This window comes from Sapajus apella, unplaced genomic scaffold (assembly GCF_009761245.1).
Source record: "Sapajus apella isolate SASKATOON/1434 unplaced genomic scaffold, GSC_monkey_1.0 scaffold5, whole genome shotgun sequence".
Lineage (NCBI taxonomy): Eukaryota > Metazoa > Chordata > Mammalia > Primates > Cebidae > Sapajus > Sapajus apella.
In genome coordinates, this window is record NW_022436945.1 from 47,464,862 (window position 1) to 47,488,702 (window position 23,841).

Genomic DNA, 23,841 nt, shown 5'->3' on the forward strand with positions numbered 1-23,841 from the left:
TCATAAGACAGAAAGTATATTACAAATATATATGCTAGCTAATAGGCTAATAGAATGCTTTGCAAGGAACACAGAATTAATCCAGCTACTTTCTGTTTAATTGTGGTTAGTTGTTTTTTCATTAAATACAGATAGGAATACTTTTGTACTCAAGTAGTGGAGGTGAATCTCAAAAGGTAAAATACAAATCAATCATAGTTGTAAAGTGAGCTAGATAAACGTTTCTCAAAGTGTTATTTGTACATTGGGCGCCAGTCTGCAGACTGTTTATTACTGAGATGCACTGAAGTAGATGCAGATATTGAGAGAGTTTAGAAATACTTACAGTAAATAAATAGACCAGATAATATTTATTTAATCTAACAACCAAAAATAAGGACTTTTGTTTTATATGTCTTTTCTTTGATTTTTTTTTTTTACTTTTCCTTATAACTCTTTTTTATTGTGTTTTTAACATTATCACTCCACAACAAATTTGTAATGAAACAATAACAAAAAAAAAAAAAAAAGAAGAAGAAGAAGAAGGAACAATTTAGATTACTAGAGAAGCACTGCTTTAATTGAGTGATATTTGGATGACACGTTGTTTTTATGTTTGGGCAGATATGTCTATACTCTATAATTTAGCCTACTATTTTAGTTTGGAGTGAGTGAGATAATGTGATACCATAAAAACAATTTTTAAAGGGGAAAGACACACCCACAATATCTTCTTATCAAATTTTTTTTGGGTCCACAGGGCAGACACATCATGGACAAGTTTCATACATTTCTCCACCAATTCACCTTGACTCTGAGCTAGAAAGACCGTCTGTTAAAGGTAAGTTTTCTTTATGTAAAGAAAAAGTAACTACTCATTGTTTGATGAAAGCAATGAATCAAATTAAAGATGGTTGTGCTCATGTATGTTGTAGTACAGTGTCTGTTCAAAAAGCAGGGGTAAAATGAAGTATGTGAGTAATCTGCAGCTAAGGCAAGTCTCATTTATAAACAAAAATGTGAAATATTTCTCCAAGAAATGTTTGTAAATCAAAATACAATGGCTTCAATAAATGAGTATTTATAGAGATTCAACTAGGGGAGGACTAGTTGAATACCAATTTAGATTTAGAAATGACCAGATAACCATTACTTTTTTAGTGGGACTCTATTTTTCTACTACCCTATTTTTTTTTTTTTTACATTAAGGTATATTAATCTAAGTCACATTGACAGGTTTTTTCCCCTTAAAATAATATTTTATTATTATTCTTTTTAAGTCATTTTTGTATTAACATTATTTAGTTTTAAAAATATATATTAAAATTATGTATTTTTAAATTGATGCCACCTGTTTTAGTTAGAGATTTTTGTAAATAATCATACAAAATAAAAATTAAAGGTAACATTTACTATCTCATAATCCAAATATAAATTGAATCCTTCTGCTTTTAAATAAATATTTATCAGTGACTTTCAAAATGTTTCTTAGTTCTCAAAGCTGATATGTGGACATGCCTTTTAATTTTGTAAATAGCAAATATTACAAGGTTGGCTTTTTGGTTTTAAGTAATGCTGTATATTTTCTTATATTTTCAACAGCATTCATTGCTTAATAAAATAAAACTGACTTTTATGAACATGTTTTCTGTAAAGGCTATTTTCTCTCTTAGGAGTTTCTTATCTCTTCTTGTCTAATTAATGTTTCCACCAACATTTTAAGGCCCTGCTTTGTGTTAGTTTCCCTATTAAGTTTTCCCTGACTGTGTGATAGGGTGTACCTATGTGCACATGTCAGTTTTCCAAATGCCCCCTGTGCTTGCCTCAGTTATTAAACACTTAAGACATTGGGTTTTATTTTGTGGCACGCATGTTCCTTTCCCTTATCTGTATGCTCCTTGAGGGCACAGAGTGGCACACTTGTTATTTTTCCCCAAGTCATTGGTCTGTGCTTTGCAGTTCATGGAAACTCATTAAATGATTTCTAAGACACTGACAGTGAAGGTGACAGCCTAGATCCTAAAGGATGCATCTGCGCTTTATTAGAGAAAAAGGGAGGAGAAATGATACACGAATCCCATGAAGAGGAAGAAAAATGAGACAAAACATAACTATGTGAAGGATTTTTAAGGAAGCGTGCTGGATGCACAGCAAAAGGGGAGCGGTTCTAGAGGGGAAGACTCCAGAAGGTAGCAAGGCAGATTGTGGTGGATTCTGTATCTCATACCAAAGAGTCTGTTTTATCCCAGATAAAAACAGTAAATATTTTAAATTATTTTTCCCCATGTCAGTTGGACGTTACATCATAACACTATCAGTTCTAGATATGAAAAACATATTTCTGGTGTTAGTGTAGGTGATGAGCTGATTGGAGAAGAGACTGGCAGAGGGGGCTTTTCAGCAGTTCAGATAAAAGATGATGGGGAAATTAGGAGAGTGTCCCTGGCAATGTGAGGATCTGATAAATGTTTTGAAGAGACATGACATTTGAATGAATAGATACAGGGAAAGGGGCAGAAATGCCTCTGTGGTTTCTATATTGATTAACTTCTTGGATGCTGCTATGGTTTGAATGTATGTATCCCTGCCAAAATTCATACTGAAAGTTAATCCTCAGTGCAACTGTATTAGTATTAAAAGGTAGACCTTTAGGAGGTGATTAGGCCATGAGGGCAATGCTGTAGTGAATGGATTCATGGCCTTATAAAAGGGCTAGAGGAAAGTAGATAGGTTCTTTTTTGCTCTTATGCCTTCTCTACTGTGAGGACGCAGCAGGAGGCACCATCTTGAAAACAGAGAGCAGCCCTCATCAGACACTAAATCTTCTAGTCCCTAACCATGGGCTTCTCAGCCTCCAGAACTGCAAGAAAATAAATTTCTATTATTTGTAAATTACGCCGTCTCAGGTATTTTGTTATAGCAGCACAAATGGACTGAGATAGATGCTTATGACATAATTGCTCATCATGAGAAATAGATAGGAATTATAAATCAATGCATTGCCTTAGACACATTAATTCTTGGTAGAATGTTCCTACCAAACTTGAAAGATAGAGTCCTACTTATGCAAATTAGTGACTTCAATAGAATTCAGTTCTTCATACATGATCCCAATATGATTTGAGAGAGTACTACTTTAAGGTCATGGATAAGACAGTATAATGATCTACTTCAAAACTTAGTGACTTAAAACAAGCAATGTGTATTCTAGTTTTGAGAATTGGTTAATGTCTACTGACTTAGCTGGGGCTGAATGTTTTATAGTTAACAGGCTGGATGGTTTTGCAAAGGAAGTGACTCACTCACATTTTTGAAAATTGCCTTGATGTCTCTGGGGTGATGGCCACATGCCTCTCTCATCATTCAGCAGGTTGCTGTCATGTTCCTTGATGTCCCATTAGCCAAAGCAAGTCACAAAGCAAACTCAATTTAATAGAGCAGAAATAGTTTATATCACTTGATTGAGGAGCCACACTTCAAAGGACCATGAATAAAAGAAGAGGAATTAGAACAATTTATAAATTACCATAGGTAGTCATATAAAAAGTAAAATAAATGTAAAATCAACAAGACAAAAGTGACTGATAAAGGGATTTTGAAGCCAATAAATGGCCAGGTGCAGTGGCTCACACTTGTAGTTCCAACTGATGGTGGTGGTGACCTGTCTGAAGCAGCCACTGAGGGGATGCCGGCTGCAGCAGGGGAGGTGCAGCTGGGGCTGCATGCTCTGCAGAGCTGATAGGGGCTGGGGACAGGTGCCCCCTACCGAGTTAAAGGGGCAGGAACCCTGCACCACTGGGTGCAGCTTTAACTTCCTAGTGGCAGCTCCAGACCCAGCCATCCCTGAACTCTCAGGGGCCCAGGAAGACCCCGCTGCCACTCCAAGCTTGGAAGTGCCTGATCCTGCTCCCTGGCCTTTCCCTGCTCCTGGTACTCATTCCAATTTCAGAGCAAAGTTGAAGCCGGGTGTGGGTACTGTTGCAACCTGACTGAGTGTGCATGTGCTTGGGGTGGTGCTGACATACCAGCCCTTCTCCACCGCCTTGGCCCCCTCTGAAACTTTGAGCAGTGACAAGCTCAGGAGGGAAGCCCAGGTTTGGGAGGCTGAGGGTAGCTTGGCACAGGCCTACAGATGCCCCCAGTCATGAACAGCCTGGGCAACATGGATGGCATGATGAAGGCAGGTTCCTGGGCTGAAAGGGTCAGGTCACCGGTTTAAACCCCACTGTCAAGGCAGGGATGGTCTAAAGCCTGGGGGCTAGGCTACCAGTTCTGGGTATAGTCTGTGTCCTGGAGTGAGAACTTATGGTGCTTTTTTCAAGCACTCCTATGGCTGCCCATGGACCAGTTGGCATGTGCTTCCACACTCCTGTGTGGATAAGAACCCCAGACCCAGACTCAGCTGTACTTGAGCAGACATTGGGATGACCTGCCTGCAGAAGGGAACTATCCACTTCCAGTCTCCTCTCCACTGAGAGCTGAACACTCATAAGGATGACATGCCTATGGAGAGAAGCTACCCACTTTGGGTCTCTTGAGAGCCATTCTGTTCCTCAGTGAAGCTCCTCTCCACCCTCCTCACTGTATTAGTTTGTTCTCACTCTGCAAATAAAGACATAACTGAGACTGGGTAATTTATAAAGGAAAGGAGATTTAATGGATTCACAGTTCCACATGGCTGGGGAGGCCTCATGGTCTCATAATCATGGCAGAAGGTTAAAGGCACATCTTACATGGTGGCAGATAAGAGAGAATGAACGAGCCAAGCAAAAAGGGAAACTCCTTATAAATCATCAGATCTCATGAGACTTGTTCACTACCACAAGAGCAGTATAGAGGAGGAAACCGCCCCCATGATTCTATTATTTCCCGCTCGGTCCCTCCCATAACACATGAGAATTATGAGAGGTACAATGCAAGATGATATTTGGGTGGGGACACAGCCAAACCATATCATTCCAGCCCTGGCACCTCCCATATCTCATGTCCTCATGTTTCAAAACCAATCATGCCTTTCCAACAGTTCCCCAAAGTCTTAACTAATTTTAGCATTAACTCAAAAGTCCATGGTCCAAAGTTTCATTTGAGACAAGTATTTATTTAATGCCTATCCCCCTCACTTTAGCATTAACTCAAAAGTCCGTGGTCCAAAGTTTTATTTGAGACAAGACAAATCTCTTCTGCCTATGAGCCTGTAAAATCAAAAGCAACTTCGTTACTCACTAGATACAATTGGGGAATAGGCATTAGATAAATACAGCCATTCCAAAGGGAGAACTTGGCCAAAATAAAGGGGCTACAGCCCCCAATGCAAGTCTGAAATTCAAAAGGGTAGTCATTAAACGTTTAAATTACAAAATGACCTCCTTTGACTCCATGTCTCACATCCTGGTCACACTGATGCAAGAGGTGGGTTCCCATGGTTTTGGGCAGCTCCATACCTGTGACTTTGCATGGCATAGCCCTTCATAAGCTGGCACTAAGTGTCTGCAGTTTTCCCTGGTGAACGGTGCAAACTGTCAGTGGATCTACCGTTTTGTGGTCTGGAAGACAGTAACCCTATTCTCATAGCTCCACTAGGCAGTACCCCAATGGGGACTCTGTGTGGATACTTCAACCCCACATTTCCCTTCCACACTTCCTAGCAGATGTGCTCCATAAGGTCTCTGCCTCTGCAGCAAACTTCTGCCTGAGCATCCAGACATTTCCATACATCCTCTGAAATCTAGGCAGAGGTTCGCAAACCTCAGTTTTTTACTTCTGTGCACTCACGGGTTCAACACCACATTGAAGGTGCTAAGGCTTGGAGCTTGCACCCTCTGAAGCCACAGCCTGAGCTGTACTGAGTCTCCTTTAGCCATGGCTAGAGCAGCTGGTGTGTAGGGCACCAAGTCCTTAGGCTGTACAGAGCAGCAGGAACCTGGGCCAGGCCCATGAAACCCTTTTTTTTTTTCTTTTAGGCCTCCACTTCTGTAATGGGAGGGCCTGCTATGAAGGTGTCTAACATACCCTGAAGACGTTTTCCCCATTGTCATGGTGATTAACATTTGGCTCCTCATTACTTTAGCAAATTTCTGCAACAGGATTGAATTTCTTCTAAGAAAATGGGTTTTTCTTTTCTATTGCATTGTCAGGCAAAAACTTTCTGAACTTTTATGCTGTTTTCTTTTTAAAACTTAATGCTTTTAGCAGCACCCAAGTCACATCTTGAATGCTTTGCTGCTTAGAAATTTCTTCTGTGAAGATACCCTAAATCATCTCCCTTAAGTTCAGAGTTCTACAAATCTCTAGCACAGGGGCAAAATGCCACCAGTCTCTTTGCTAAAACATAGCAAGAGTCACTTTCACTGCAGTTCCCAACAAGTTCCTCATCTCCATCTGCGACCATCTCATCATGGATTTTATTGTCCATATTGTTATCAGCATTTTGGTCAAAGTCATTCAACAAGTCTCTAGGAAGTTCAACACTTTCCCACATTTTTCTGTCTCCTTTTGAGCCCTCCAAATTGTTCCAACCTCTGCCTGTTACCCAGTTCCAAAGTTGTTTTCACATTTTCAGTATCTACAGCAGCACCCCACTCTACCAGTACCAAACTGTACTAGTCCATTCTCACACCACTAATAAAGACATACCCAAGACCAAGACTTTGTAATTTAAAAGGAAAGGCAGTTTAATGGACTCACAGTTGCCCATAGCTGGGGAGACCTCACAAGCATGGTGGAAGCCAAAAGGCACATCGTATATGGTGGCAGAGGAGAAAGAATGAGAGAACCAAGCAAAAAGGGAAACCCCTGATAAAATCATCAGATTTCAGGAGACTTATTCACTACTACCAGAACATATGGGGAAAACTGCCCTCCATGATTCAATTATCTCCCACTGTGTCCCTCCCACAACACATGAGAATTATGGGAGCTACAGTTCAAGATGAGATTTTGGTAAGGACACAGCCAAACCATATCACTCACCCTCCAGTTGTCTGCATACCTCATTCTTCCTGGTTGTGGAGCAAGAGCTTGGGACCCTCCGGACAGTGGGACTAAAAGAGCTATAACACAAACAGGGCTGAAACATGCCCCACCACTTCCCATGTTGTGGGTGACAAGAAGGAGAGGAGAGATGCGGCCCTTCAAGGAGGCCAGACCTAGGGTTTTCCAGGCCAGGGTTATGACACCTACTTTTGAATTCTGCAATTCCTGGCATCTCCAACCTTCCAGGCACCACTGCATTCCACTCATCTAGTTGCAGGTGCCCACAGAAGAAGCTGTGTGAGGTACATCTGGTTCAGCCACAGCCTCTCATGGAGCTGGCACCTGCGCCAGCACCTAGAGCTGCCCAACCCACCACAGCAGTGGGTAAATGCAGCTGTGTACATTCAACAGACCTCACACTTGTTTGCTCACACACTGCTTGCTACGCTACATCTGGCTGGCTCTTCTCAGATGTGGGATTTGGGCTGGTGGCATGAACCAAGCACAGTCTGCTGGGCCCAGTGTGCAGAGTGAGCCCAGCGGGCTTGAGCAATACTTTGGCAGAATGTGCAGCCAGCCACAAAGTTCTCTGACTAGTGAAGTGATACCCCAAAGATCCTGTGGCACAGCCCTTTGGGCAGCCAAGGCATGATGGTTGCTTGAGACCAGGAATTCTAGACCAGCTCATGCATCATAGTATCTATGTCTAGAGAAAATAAAAATAGCCAGTCATGGTGGTGCATATGTGTAGTACTTGCTACTTGGGAGGATGAGATGGGAAGACTGCTTGAGCCCAGAAATTTGAGGCCATATAAGCTGTGAACATACTTCATTCCAGCATGGATAACAACCCTGTCTCTATTACAATAAATAAATAAAATTGAAGCCAATAAAATTAAAGTTCAATGTTCTAGACCTTGTCTTATCTGTAATGTCTTCTACTACTATCTAGAAGATCAGAAATAAGAAATTCCCAGTGTTTTTATGAGGATTGGGGTAATATAAAATAGAGTCTAGCATATGGTAAGCCCTGAATTAAATGTGGCTATTGCTGTGTACTTTCGGATTCACTTCTGTGGCATATGGAAGGAAAATGGGCTTTGGAACCCTACAGACTTGCATGACCTTGGGCCGTGTCTGTCTGCCATCTGTAGAACATGGATAATAATGCCATCCCAGCAGGTTTATTAGGATGATTAAGTGAAATAATACATATCAAGTTCCTAGAAAATATTTGACATATATCAGACCCGAAGAGTTGGTTAAGTGGCAGGCCTTACTAAAAACCTGGCTTTAAAGTGGCATCACCTTCATAGTGAAGATACTGAACAGGAAAAGAATGAATTACTGTTGTATTAGTCTGTTCTCACATTGCTATACAGAAATACCAAATCTGGGTAATTTATAAAGAAAAGAGGTTTAATTGGCTTCTGGTCCTGCAGTCTGTACAAGGAGCATGATGCTGGCAACTGCTCAGCTTCTGGGTAGGCCTCCAGAAACATACAATCATGGCAGAAGGTGAAGAGGAAGTGAGCATGTCACATGGTTGGAGCAGGAGCAAGAGAGAATGAGCGTGGAGATGCCACACTTTTAAATAACCAGGTTTCAGGAGAATTCACTCACTACAGTATGAAGGGGGATGAGGCTAAAACATTCATAAGAAATCTGGCTCCATGATGCAGTCACCTCCCACTAGGCTCCACCTCCAACGTTAGCGATCACAACTTGACAGGAGATTTGGACAAGGACACAGATCCCAGCCATATCAACCATAATCCAGCAGTCATTTCTGCTTGATATCTACCTCATACTGTGCTCTCCACCTTAAAATTGTCCTGATACATTCTACTTCTTATTCAGTTCAGGAGGAATGATACAAATTTCTCTGAATACACAGATCAGAGACTCTCCTAAATTGTTCTGTGATTAATTGTTCAATGCAATTGCAGTTATAATCTCTAACTCATGTGACTCTGCCCTGCAATTTTCAAAATAAAAATAAAATTAATTAGACAAATAAAGAGGTTTGTGCAAATATCCAAAATAACAGTACAAAAGTTCTTATTCATTTTTCCTAAGACTATCTGATATTTTAAGACAAATATTGGAAATGGGATAGAGTTGGTATAATAAAATCATTAGTTTAGAGCTATAAAATATTTCCTTTCAACTATAACACCTCATCTTCATTTATAATTTAAAAGCATTCTATACACTATTGTTGGTGTTTGTATTATATATATGCAAATTATACATGCAAGCTGTACACATATCTCCATATCTATCTGTTCATCTGTTGACAAGGGACATGGGAGAGAGAGGAGGACAGCGAGTTTCTCTTGTATGTTATGGGTTTTTATTTGAATATATATAATATGACAAATTAGGTTCTTTAAATAATTGAAATTCTATCTCCAATAATTTTTGTGAGATTATATGGCAGTATTCTTTGAATTGCCTATAAACGAACCATCTTACCTTTTCATTATCTATTTTTCTACTGTAATTTCATACATATTAAAAATATGAGCAACATCTCTCGGTGTTCCCGTACTCCATTGACCCATGATTCTCTATCTTTTTCTTTCTCTTCCTGAAGCAGTTTCATCAGTCTACATACATGTTAATGATTCAGGAAGTATTGCTTTATATATTATTTCCTTTTGTAGTTTGTGGGCTTGACTATATTCCTATAGGAAAATCATACTTAATTTTCTGTTATGCATCAATCTAGCAATATGAAACAAAAACATTTAAAATATATTAACATAGTTATATATATTAGCAGAGGAAACTTTTCTATAGAAAATACAAACTCAGTCCAACAGTAACACAGAAGACTGCTTCAGATACTTTGCCATTTTATTATTTTGTCATATGAAATATCTTGGATTACTTGATACTTTCTTTTTAAAATAGTGATGGTGCTTTGAGTGTTTGAGACAATGAAGTAATTATTGATGACTTTGAAACTGTGTTTTAAAACTCTATTTTGAAAATTAAATATGTATAAAATCTCATTCTAACCCCCTTCTGCCCCCTCACCTATGAATCATTTTAATTTTAATCTGTGTGTCAGCATTCTACCTCCTTTTAATTCCATTGATTTCTTCCACTTTCACTCTCATATTTTTAGGAAAAAAGTATTTTGTGTTATTCTTATATTTGTTTACCATAGTCACAGTATGTTTCTTTTCTGATACTGTTCATTTTAATTATGTTCAGTGTGCTCTTAGTAACCAAAAGGAAAACATAGTAACAAGTTACAAATACCCTTGAATAAAATGTTGTACTCTCTACAGTTGCAAAGTAGCCACAGAATTTATATACTAATGAGTAAATTTGAGAGATTCTGTTCTTTAAATCTAATGTGATCATACATGGCATTTGGTCACATACTTTATGGCTGTGATGGCTTTATGTGCATTCTTCAATTTACAGATTTTATTACTGAATAGGGGTGTAAATTCCAGTAGTTTACTAGTGCATTAATGTCACAATACATTACAAGGTAATTAACCAGAGCTGCCACTATAAATAGAAAAATAGTCACAGCCTTCACTATAAACTACTTAATAAAAATAAGGTTCTGAATCAGCATTCACCATTATAGTAATTTTTCTTGCCATACGTCTCATTAATCAGGACTTTATAAAAAAGCTTCATATAGAAGCACTGTTATTTTTAAACCTTTCATTATTAAAACAAGTTTGTTATAATTTTGTATTTAATTTAATTGGATTGATTATATATTTCTGTATGCAAGTAAGCTCTACATGCTTTTGAGACATATTTCCCAGTTTTACTAATGTGGAAATGAAACAAATACTACTTTATTTATTTTATGGCAGATTTTTAAATAAGTACATGAGAGTTCTTAGCAGGACTCATTAAAAGTTAGAGTTCTTAAGGTCATATGTCCCCACCAACTCTCCTTTCTCTCCACCTTTATTTCGCCTTCTAACTACTCCCATGCAAAATGCCCTACCCCAGAATCATGTCTTAATATATTACAGACAGAGTCACTCAATGAAGGTGATTAGGTAGGAATTTGTGTTAAAGATAAATCAGAATCCTAAGCAGAGGCAAATATTATTTGAGGTTTATGTATACCATTTGAGATACACCTTTCGGTTGAGACTTTGTTGTTTTCATTTTGTTTGTCTGTTTCATTGTTTTCCTGTACAGTTTGATGACAGCCTTAGCAGTCAGTTACCAATCCATTCTATAATGGATTCTTCACAGCCTCACTAACAACTGAAGTTAGACAAATCCCTGTCAATTACCAAAAAAGATACTAACTTCTAAAAAATGTCCTCCTAATGTCATACTAATGATATTTTGAATATTTTGCTATATTAAAAAATTGACAATTATTGAATACAGTCCACCTTCCAATATAGTGAACTACTGGTTATAAATCTGATAAAAAACTGTATTTCATTTATTTTGTATAGTCTTTCTATATGTAGGGTCTTAAGACTAATATTGAATACTAATTTATACATTTGCTAACCATTGATAGTTACAACATATACTCAGATAAAGGTAAGATCTCTGTTCACATTTGAAAAATTATAATTTTTTACCTTTTTTCTCATATAAACCAAGTAATATAAACATGGTTCAACTGACGTATAATCAATGAACTAGAGTAATGCCAGGCATTAAGTTTCATGTGCAAATTGAATTATATTCAGCAAATCCACACACTGAAAATATTTTTTAGAGTTCAAAATAAGCAGATCGTCCTGCTAGTGCATCTATATTAGAAATAGGCTGTAGCCAAAGATTTACTATTACAAATTAGAGGTATTAACACATGCTATTATCTAGTGATGTATAAAAACAGTTGAAATTGACTAAAATAAAACAGGAATGACACATCTGGCATTCTCCTTGAAGAGTCTGCCGCCCTGTTCTCTAACATTCTATGATGACGCTTTTGTAACTTAGCTGATTAGCAGACATTATAGGGGAAAACATAAATTCCCTAGCTTTACCTACTCTTATCTCTATAGAATAAAAACAACACTTGCATATAACAGAATTCTTTAATTGCATTGAATTAAAACTCTTTTCCTATGTTCCTACACTTGTAAGGCCAGACATTTTTATTATTATTTAAAATACACTGTGAACATCTGGAAGATACAGGCAGAGAGTATAGCTTGTTAATATTAACAGTAAAGACAATTCCCATTTATTAAGTATATACCTTGTATAAAACACAGAAAAAAAAATTCATGTACATTGCCTCAATTAGTCTCACGAAGATCCTATTACCTTTTTATTCAGACTTAATGATCATGATCATCATATCTCTAGGTTCCTGCATGATACCATGATACTACATAATCCTAATTGAATGTATTGAATTTAATTAAAATCATATTCTAAACTTAATGTTAAAATAAGTTTGTTAGTCACTATTGTCAGGAATAAGTATGAGGGTTTTGTAAACCTGTAACGTACTTTCCAATTATATGTTTTTGTCTAAAAGCTAACATTCATAATTTGAAATAATTTAACACACTCTTTCTGGCCCCTTATGGTCTATAATTCATATACTGAGAATAATTATCCCAGAGAGTAGAGTGATCTGGTCGTTTTTCATATTTGGTTCTTAATCAGTTTGTCCTGGTGGTCTCTAAAGGAGCTGAATGAGAAGATAAAAAGAATTTGTTCAAATTATCTTTCCATGCTGGCTGATGAAATGGTATTTTTCGTATTCAAAGGGCATGAAATAAAAGCTTGGTACTGTCATGCTCTGAACATTCTCCTTCAGGTTTGATGTGACTGATCGCAGATCCAGTGATAATGATCCTAACATTGAATATGGTGGTTCTCCAATGGTGATTCTCCCCTCGAGCATTGTTTGAGAAAAGAGAAAGTGACCAGGATTGGTAGGTCTCTAAGTATCTATGATCAGGCTCAGTTCTCTGAATGTCACCCCTCCCCAACTCCCATGCCCAGCTTCCTCTGCCCTCTCCTAAGGTTATTCTGGCCCGGCTTCCCTAAGATTGCTACTATAGGTTCCAGGACTTATTTCTCTTTGTCTTATTTTGTTTGTAGTTTCTTTCAGAAAAATGGGGGTATAGCTGTGTTATCTTGTTCCAAAAAAAAAAAAAAAAAAGTTTAATGTCTAAATATCACAAGTTTTGACTGAGATATCGCTAGTCAGTAATGACAATAATAATACCTATCATTTACTATGCAAATTAACTGTGAAATCATGTGTTCATTCTAATATAATTCATCTGAGTCACTCTCTCACAATTCCCAAAGACAACTAATCATACAGTTCTTCAGGATTTTCCATCGATACCACCTTTTTGAGTGATATGAACATTTGTTCCCAGCTATATTCTAAGCACTTGACATGATTATTATTTCATTAATCTCCCAAATCCCATGAAATAGGTAGACAGTTATCACTGATTTTTTTTGTGAATGACAAAAAGACAATTATTGTCTTTTTGTAAATGAGAAAACTGAGACATTGGGAAGTTCTTTCACTTCATAAAGGTAAGACAGATAATACTAAGCCTTGGAGCCGGGATTCAAACCTAGGCATTTTTAAAAAAACCCTGCTATGGCAGTTTTTCATGTATATGAAAGGAACTACAACTTAGTGACCAGTCCTATGTATCGTAATAAGTAATCTGTAATGAAACATTACCAGCAAGGGGTGGGAGGATCTGACTATCCTTAGTTTAGTATTTTTAAGGAAATATTTCATCATCTTATTTATTCATCTTAAGAATACAATAAGACACAAGTAGTTTGAAGACATATCTACTATTTACTCACCCGATGACAAATAATTTTTTGTTTGCTTGTTGTTTTCTATAACATCTTTGTTCTACTACCACCCTTTACCTTTTCCTGTTTTCATAACCACGCACTGCTTCTCTCAGAAGAGATATCTAAAATCATTCTGCACAAAGAGGTCATACATGCTAATTATGTATTACAAATTATATATAAGTTAATGTACTAAATCTTGTAATATACTAAATGTCGTGCTAAATCTTGTAATATACTAAAATGTAATATTTTATTTGATAAATTTTTATTTTTATTTTTTCAATATCCTTTTCCCCAAAATGGTTAATGTTTTTATAATCACCAGAAAATAGTTTTATACCCGTATAGTAAAAATTAATTACCTTGCTGCCTGGAGCAGACAGCTGGCTGGTAGTTGTGTTGGCTGTTACCACCAAAGCCTGAGGCGGTGAAGTAGGAGGTCTGCCTTGACCTCCAAATGTAACAGTCTCCTCATCCCCACCTGCTGCATACCCACAGCTGCAAGGTTCCAAATTATTTGGCATATTCAACATAACACATGCGCACATGCACACACACATGCCACTCAGGAGAATCTCCTTGAATATAACAATTTCTACTTGACAATAGATGTAGAACAGAGGTATGAAATTGAAATTATATTTGGTAATCCTTACATTTTATATTTTACTCTTAGAGTCAATTGACTGAAGTTAAAGACCTTTCTTGAGATCTTTTATATCCTTACAGTAGAGGGTTGGAACTGTTATACATACAACATCAGCATACATAATACCCACGTGGAGAATAAGGATCTTTTCTCCTTAGCTGCTAAAAGGCATATGGTCCTGTTTGGGAAGCATTGACTTTAGATATTTTTTCTCCCTAACCCATGTTACCTTGATACTAAGAAGTACTTGGCTCTCTAAATACCAAGAAGCACTTTTCTCTTTTTAGTGATCGCTCTGGGTCCAGCAATTATTTCCATTTTTTAAGAGTGCAGCAAAACTCAGTATCCCTTGCTGTTAAGCATGGCATCAGAATATCCTGGGTGGAGTCAAATGTAAGGCACAGTGTGAATAACAATGCCTGCATTTAATCCTGATATCCCACTTTGCTAAGTATATGACCATGGACAAAACCATTGCCACAGTGCCTCAGATTTTCCAACAAATCTCCTTCCCAAGGTTAAGTATCAAATATTGAGTATGATCTAAATAATGCTATAATCTAAATAATCTAAATAATACTATACAAATATTGGTTAATTTAATTTAGCAGCAATACTCTATTGCTCTAGTCAAAAGCTCAGTATCTCTCACATATAGTAAGATCAAGTTAAAAAGGTCTGTTGGGGGGAAATCGGGGAGGAACAGCTGGGGGTGGGGTGGAGGGGAGAGATAGCATGGGGAAAAATGCAGCAGCGTGATCTTGGCTCACTGCAACCTCCGCCTCCTGGGTTCAAGTAATTCTTCTGCTTCAGCCTCCTGGGCAACTGGAACTACAGACACGTGCTACCACACCCAGCTATTTTTTTTGTTTTGTTTTTTTAGTAGAAACAGGGTTTCACCATGTTGGCCAGGATGGTCTCAATCTCTCGACCTTGTGATCCGCCTGCCTCGGCCTCCCAAAGTGCTGGGATTACAGACGTAGGCCACCATACTTGGCCCATTTTACACTCGTGACTGGTGATTGTGACTCTGTTAATCTATTACCAAGGTTAGCTTCTAGCACTGAGTAGGGCTTCTGTATGAACAATTGATGTGAAGTAAAGTGGGAAGAAAGAAACTGACAAATAAATTATAGCCTGAATTATAATCTATCTTTTTATACTAAACCTAGCAATTCCAAATGTCCTATAAGTAGTGGGAAACCACAAAGGACTTAAGCATAGAAGGCATTAATGCAATTGTTTTGCATAGAAATATTGATTCCAGTGCTTAAGGTGGATTGAGAGCAAAGAAAATCAGTAGATTATTTCATACAATGCTTTTGAGAGTACAAACTAAAAGACTGTAGCAATGGAAATAAAGAAGACATGGTGGATTCATAGACTGCAGTTGAAGCATAAATATATCTCCTTGATTGTTTAGAATTGTTGGACCGGTCAAGAGAGAAATTCCTTGATTTCTAATTTGGATAATTTGGGTGGATATTGGCACTGTTCTGGAAGACAAGGGCCATTCATATTCAGACTAAAGATCACCCATTATTGATTCTTTGGAAGGACATGTAACAGGAAACATGATTGGATAGTGGTTCCTTTCAGTCTGTAACAGATGAAAAAAGAATTTTAGGAGTGTCTGAGACCTTTAGTCTTGTGTCAGTAATTGAATTGGCTCTTTGGTCACCAGTTGGTTAGTTATTTTGAGATGTAATTTATTTAGAAAAGTATGACTAGTGGATTTATGTGATACAGAGTCTGGTAAAGATCTTTCCTGGAACTTGAAAGGTATGCCTGCCAGAATTTATTTAGGTTTTAATAAGTGAATAAATGAAGCCAGGGCTAGAGAGTAGGAACCACCTCTGGTCACCAAATGGTCCATGCCTTGTCTTTGTTTCACTATTCCGAACAATTGTACTTCTTCATTTCAAATGTATGTGTTCATTTAAGGGGAACGCTCAGGGCATACTTGTTTGTTTGTTAGATAAAATTACCCTAAGATGCAACACAGAGCATACAGGCTGCACTGCAAGCACATAAAACCCGAGGTACCAGATGGAAAATGTCTTAGCCTTATAGTTCTGATTTCCTAAAGTTAAAAAAAAAAAAAAAAGCACAGGGTTCAGGGGGCAGATGTCAGGGCGGACATTTAGATTTTGCTTCTGTTGTTTTCTCCTGTCATACAGAAATTTGATGTCAGTGTCTTATATAAAATGAGTTTTTAAAAAGCAAACCTTCAGAGTTCAAAAATCATCTCATCCCCTTACCCAAAATCTGTAGTATTATTTTTCTGTATAAAATCTACCTGCTGAAATATTTTCTAATGAGTTTCAATGCGTATGGACTAGTGCTCTAGAGAATGTCTTAACTGAGTACTTTGTTTTGTACTTTATTGAAATGTGTACTTTGAAAACATTGGTGAAATTTGCCATTTCCCACCTGGCATCAGCAACAGCTGGAGCCTGGCCCATTTACAGTGGCCCACACTCATGCAGTACTAATCTAAAGCAAATGTCACATGAAAAGCTACATCCCTGCCCCTTCTCCTGTTAAACGCATCTAAGACAAAAGTAAGAGCATAATATTTTATTTAAGCTCAGCTATTTTTCTTTTTCTCCTCTTCTCTTACCATCTCTGTTGCTCTGAAACTATTACTCATGGTCATGCTCTTAACTGAAATATTTATAGAGAAAAGGTTTGTTTTAAATGAGTAGATGGACCAGACCTAAGACAAGCTGCTATATTAATAAACATGTGTGGTGCTCTATCAGTAAAGGAGCCTATTTTGACATTTCTTCCTGATGATTTGTATAGCCTATCACTATCACACCTGGTGCAGGGACAATAAATGGGCACTTAATAGTCAAGCAGTGTGCGAACACCTTCCATTATAACTTCATTATGTCAGATATAATCATCTATTACTGAATGTCAGGCACTTAATTTATGATCAGTTGCCCTATGGAATTAGTGACCAAAGAAATGAATAGTCCATTCACGTCACTTTTGCTGTAAATTTATTTCTTCTAATACCACCCCCTTTTTTTAAGTACATGGACTTAATCTGATATACTTTGGGATTTTAGAATATAAGATGTTTTGTTTTATATTTTTCAAATTTGAGAAGTGGGAAAATGTGATAACATATGATGTAAAATTCCATGTTCAATTAAGTTAATACACATATCTATTTAAAATAGGCATAATTCTTTAGTTTCCTTTACCAATGAATTTCAGTTTGATTTTGGTAAAGTGACGATGATTTGGGGGAAAAAAAAATAAAACTTCTCCCTAGAGACCTGTTATACAATAATGTGCATATAGTTAATACTGTACTGTATACTTAAAATTAGTAGAGGGTATATTTTATGTTATTTTTTTACCACTTTTTTATATAAAAAAAAGAAGTCCATTGGACAACACAAACAGATGTATAGCTAACTGTGGCACTATCAAAGCAATATGTATAAAAGACACAGAGAAAGCAGAAGCTTAGGTTTTTGAGAGAGGTGCTAAGGGGAATAAAGACAGCTAAGGAATTGGTACTTTGTAGGCTTTAATAATTAATGTGCCTGGTCAGGCATGGTGGCTCATACCTATAATCTCAGCACTTTGGGAGGCCATGGCAGGGTATCTCTTGAGACCTTGAGACCAGGAGATTGAAACTGGCCAAGGCACCATAACAAGACCCCCATCTCTCCAAAAAAAAAAAAAATTCTTTTTTTTTTTTTGAGACAGAGTCTCACTCTGGCACCCAGGCTTGAGCTCACTGCAGAGTTGATCTCCTAGGTTCAAGCAATCCTCCAACATCCTCCTCCCAAGTAGCTGGGACTACAAGCCTGTGTGCCATTATGCCCAGCTAATTTTTCTGTTTTTCATAGAGACAGGGTTTTGCCATGTTTTCCAGGCTTCTACAAAATTTATTTAAAATTAGCCTAGCTACTCAGGAGGCTAAGGAAGAAGAACTCCTTGAACTCAGGAAGTTGAGCCACAGTGAACTAACTTCATGCCTCTACACTCCAGCCTGGGCAACAGAGTGAGATGAGACCATGTCTCAAACAAAACAGACAAAAAAGAATTAATGTTCTCTGCTGGCACCTGCGGAATATTTTTTGCCCTCTTCTTTGGACATAAGAACATACAATCTGAGCTCCACCAGGTCTATGTTCAAGACCATTATTATAGAAATCCTCAGACTCTCAACTGAAATTACTATATATGAAAAGATTCTTTAGGAGATATCTAACCTATTATCTAATGAGGACCTTAGAACTAGGGCAGTGATAAGACCAACTGTATGGGGAAATAAGTCTCGAAGGCTGTCAAGAATTGATTAAACTGTTTGACCAGCCAGATTAGGAAGAAACTGAATGCTACAGAATAGGAAAATATTAAAATGTTAATAAAGATGGATGGTATGAGAATGAATCTACAACAGACATATTAGAATTGTCTTAAGCTATTTGAAGGGCTAGACATTCCACAAAGGAGATTGTGTCTGTGTCATGATATTATCTGGCTTTATTCCTCCTAGTTCTAGCTTTGTCATTTTATTTTATATATATATATATATGTAAATACAGTCTCACTTTGTTGCCCAGGCTGGAATGCAGTGGCGCCATCTTGGCTCTGCCTTCCGAGTTCAAGCAATTCTCATGCCTCAGCCACCCAAGTAGCTGCGATTACAGGTGTGTGCCACCACACCCAGATAATTTTTGTATTTTTTGTAGAGATGATGTTTCACCATGTTGGCCAGGCTAGTCTCAAATGCCTGACCTCAAACGATCCACCCACCTTGGCCTCCCAAAGTTCTTGGATTACAGGCCTAAGATACCACACCTGTCCTAAGTATTAAATATTTAAATATTTGTTATTTAAATAACAAATAAGAGAGGGAGAATTTTGATTCTGACAACTTCCATAGTTTCATTTTCATGACTGATGGCACTCACACTAAAAACAAGGTGGCAGAAGGTCATTAACTTCTCTGCTGAGCCCATAGGCTTAAAGAAACCATGCATTTTGGAGATGTCTTCAACAGGTAAAAAAATGTCATCAAGGAGAAGAAAGAAAAAGATGCCAAGTGGGGGATAGCCAGGAGTGAAGCAGGAGAGGTGTAGTGGGTATTCCTAACATTCTAAATTTAAAAGCCCTGGTACTGTTAAAAAATGAAATTTCAATGTCTGGCTTCTCTGATGCATTTATAACTGGCATAGACTGTCTCTGAGATTTACTCCCAGTGGACACTAGTGGTCAATTGACACATTAGTCTCTAGACTGTCCCATTGACCTGAATGACTGGATAATTCATTAAGGTATCCAGGTGATGGGGAAGATATTTTAATAGCCAACCCAAATAAAATATTTACGGTTTAGTAGGGGAAAACTCTTGCTGAGCTGACCTAGCATGGCTCTGGCTAAGACTCTTTAGGGGTGCAAGCTTCCCAAAAGAACTGATCAAGACTACTGTCTTTTACACAACTGAACCCTCAGGCAAGTATAACCAGAATGAAGGGGGAGCTGGCATTAAGTCTCAGCTCGCTGGCAAAAAATAAATAAATAAATAAATTCTAAAGCCTGCAGAGTAAGCTTTATATAGGAGACCACTGCGCCAGTTCAAGCCCTAGACAGCTGAGTAGACCCCAGAACCTGTTCTAAACCACTAGACTGGCATTTGGCCAAGGGAAAGCATTTTTTCTGCCCTGTAATATTCACTGAACACAAAATGATGAAAGGAGAAAAAGGCATACAAGATTGATTTAATGTACATATGGACTTACGCGCCATATACAATGTATGAGACTTGAAGAGGGGCCAGGTAGTTTGGGCTTAAATACTCTCTTCAGAGGGGAGAGATGTGAGGGCCTGGCAGGCAAACATTAATTTGTAAAGGTTTCTCTTTGGAAACAGGATGGGACCTGCAGGTTATGACTTATTGTGCAGATAAAGCCTCCCAGGTAACCTCTTAGAGTTGTCTCCAAGACAACAGATGAAAGTCTGTGTCAGTCTCTTTTCCAGTGTTTATTTTTCCTGGATATTTGTTGAGATTCCTAGGGAGGGATCTCAAGACAATTGCTTTTCTTTTGGAAAGAATCTTTCTTAGACAGATAAGGAAATTCAGCAGAAATCCCTTTCAGTGCTTCTAGAAAGAGCATCAGACCTTGGTTCTGCGACATTTGAATTTTTAAAGCACTAAGCATGCTAGAGTACCATACTTTGTGGAATTATTTTCTATGCCCCAATAACAGGGACCTCTGATAACCTTCTATTCTTTCCTCATCATCTTATATGTGTTTTTCACACAGATTCACTGGATTGACTACATCAAAAATCTAACTTAATCATCTGAAACCTTTTTGGAAAATCTGAATATATAATAAATCACTTGACTAGTCCAGAATCATTGTTTTTTCTTTTTCTCTGTCTCTTATTTCTTTATTTATCTATATATTTATTTATCTATTTATTTTTAGAGAAGTGGTCTCTGTTTTAAAAAAAAAAAAAAAAAAAGGTGGTCCTCCAGGCTGGAGTGCAATATTGTGATCATAGCTCACTGCAGCCTTGAACTCCTGGGCTCAAGCAATCCTCTTGCATCAGCCTCTTGGGTAGCTTGCTTTTCTCCTCTTTCTGACCATTGAGTTTGTGTAGAGCCATATATAGTTCCTGACGTGCCTACATGCAAAATCTTGAGGGTTTTCGTGTGAAAATAAAACCATTAACTGATATCGCTATATAGAAGTTAAGAGAAAAAAGTGTTTATTTGTATTTTTATCCTCAAATTTATTTTATTTTTGCTGGTTATGCCAAGACTGAATTGTAAACAGAACTATGTATCAACTTTATAGGTGTTAGAAAAAAATATTGGCTGCACTGAAATTTTATATAAAATAAGGAGCACAGTTCTTACAAAAGCAGTTGTTTTTTTTTTGTATTAAAAAATGTGTAAAGGTGAACATGTAACTGCCTAATGGGTTCACCTTGCCCACTGCCTAGACATAGCAGATTTATCAAGACAGGGGAATTGCAATAGAGAAGGAACAATTCATTCAGAGCCAGCTATGTGGGAGACTGGAGTTTTATTATTACTCAAATCAGTCTCCCTGAGCATTTGGGGATCAGAATTTTTAAGGACAACTTGGTGGGTAGGGGGAAGCCAGTGAGCCAGGAGTGCTGACTTGTCAGGTCAGAGATGAAATCATAAGGAGTTGAAGCTGTCTTCTTGGATTGAGTCAGTTTCTGGGTGGGGGTAACAAGATCAGATGAGCCAGTTTACCAGTCTGGGTGGTGCTAGCTGATCCATCCAATGCAGTATCTGCAAAATATCTCAAGCAGTGATTTTAGGAGCAGTTTAGGGCGGGTCAGAATCTTGTAGCCTCCACTTGTATGACTCCTAAACCATAATGTCTAATCTCACGACTAATTTGTTAGTCCTACAAAGGCAAACTAGTCTCCAAACAAGAAGGAGGTTTGTTTTGGGAAAGGCCTGTTATTGTCTTTGTTTTAAACTATAAACTAAGTTCCTCCCAAAGTTAGTTCAGCCCATGCCCAGCAGTGAACAAGAACGGCTTGGAGGAAAGAAGCAAGATGGAGTTGATTAGGTCAGATCCCTTTCACTGTCTCAGTCATAATTTTGCAAAGGCGGTTTCAATTCTTTCAATTGGGTTTTAAAACATGTTAATCTTAAGGTGTAGACTATAAAGATGGGAAAAGGCCATCAAGTGTTCTGGCTTCTTCCTGCTGGCAGTGGTATAGTGAGAATGGGAGCTGACTCCAAGGTGAGAGGAGTAAACCACTTTGTACCTGTCTGAGCAAACTCATGTGAGCCAGGCGGGGAGTCCAAGGCTTGCCTGACAAAGGCACAAGTACTTTCATGTATAATATTAGTACAGTATTTAAGTGAACACCATACAATAAGGTCAACAATGAGTACTAGGATGAAGAGTACAATTCCCAATTTTAAAGGTAAAGATTGGAAAGCATTACTTTGGGAACTCGTAACCCATAAAGAATTTAGGATTTAGTCCAAACTGCAGAAAAGAAAAACAAAACAAAACTCAAAAACAGCTATCAACAGGTGTACAATAGTTTTTCTTTTGAAGCATAATTTTTCTCTCCCCAGTCCCTGTTTTTATCAAAAACAAATCATGATAGAACTGATTTGTTTACAAAATGAACTTTAGTGTTACTGTACTTGGCCTGATTATTTGCACAAAGCACAGAAAGAATAATTATTTTTCACATAGGCTTTCAAAACTGGCTTTGATGGAACTGTGTTCCATAAGAAATCTCAGATAAGACTTTTCAAAACCAAGCTCAGTTATTGGTTTGTGCCCACTAATATCTATTAGGTAGGTAAATTCCTCTCCTCTCGAGGTCCAAAGACAACTTAGGGCTCCTGGGTCTGATAGAAAGTGATGTTTTTTACTTACCACAAGTCAGGAAACTTTTACAGGGATCACGTAGGCAAGGTCTGAGACTGGGTTTCCCAAGGGGCTTTTATTGACTCTGTAAGTCAACTTTGATGCTTTAAAGAAATTATGCCATTCCAGTCAAAGCCTTAGTAAACAACCAGTCTCTCCAATTGTGTCCTGTTACAAAAGAAAACAGGTTCTTATTGCACTTATGCAAATAATTACACTGCCGTAACTTGAGAATACTCACAAATAGCTTCCAAATTCTGGAGAAATCAGGTAGAGTAAAACAAATATAATCCAAATTTTGTTCACAGGAGTATATTTTACTCAATATTTAAAAGCTGTAAATAGCTCAAAAGAAACAAGTTTTCTTGGCTCTGGAAAAGAAAAAGAATCAGCAACATTTTAAGCAAAAAAGTTAATTAAAAAATTACTTCAGTTTTCTATTAGTTTAGTCCATTCAATTAACTCCTGTTCCGCTTGATATTTTTGAACACTTCAGCTCTCCAAGAGAGTCCAGAAAGGTTGTCCCCTTTATTCTAATATTATAATCTCAAAAATCATTGGTAACCTGCATTCAAGAGCACCTGTCAAAGTTCTATATCTGATTGTAAACCACCTTTTGAAGAGGATCAAACAAGACAGTCATTGTCAGTGGATGACAGAATGTATTAGGACAGCCATTATTAAAGCCACAATTAATTAGGAATTTTAGTTACTTGTGTGATATATAACAATTTTACATAACAATTATAAATATTAATAACACACTAAGTCATATCAGAATTATAGAAGTGTCTGATAATTTTGGAACATATACTAATAACATGTATACAAATATAGCCCAAAGAAAGCCAAACACCATTTCATATTTGGCAATGCTTCCTGTTTAATTTTTTATATCAAATAATCTTCATGTAATTTTTGGACTTTAGAGGACCCAATATATAAAAGATTAGGTTAGAAACAAACAAAATTTATAATTTTATTTTGGAAAGTTTGTCAAATATCAAATGCTTAAAA

The 23,841-nt window shown here is 37.4% G+C and overlaps 1 protein-coding gene across 5 annotated transcripts in view; it reads left to right on the forward strand.

The window, feature by feature from the left end:
- The window catches only part of ADGRL3 (adhesion G protein-coupled receptor L3), an 844,276-nt gene that overhangs the window by 588,581 nt on the left and 231,854 nt on the right, over nucleotides 1–23,841 (forward strand). For all 5 annotated transcript variants that reach the window (XM_032272132.1, XM_032272140.1, XM_032272143.1 and 2 more), the window contains one exon: nucleotides 740–820. In XM_032272132.1, coding sequence (XP_032128023.1) covers nucleotides 740–820 — 81 coding nt within the window. The remainder of the gene's footprint in view (nucleotides 1–739; nucleotides 821–23,841) is intronic.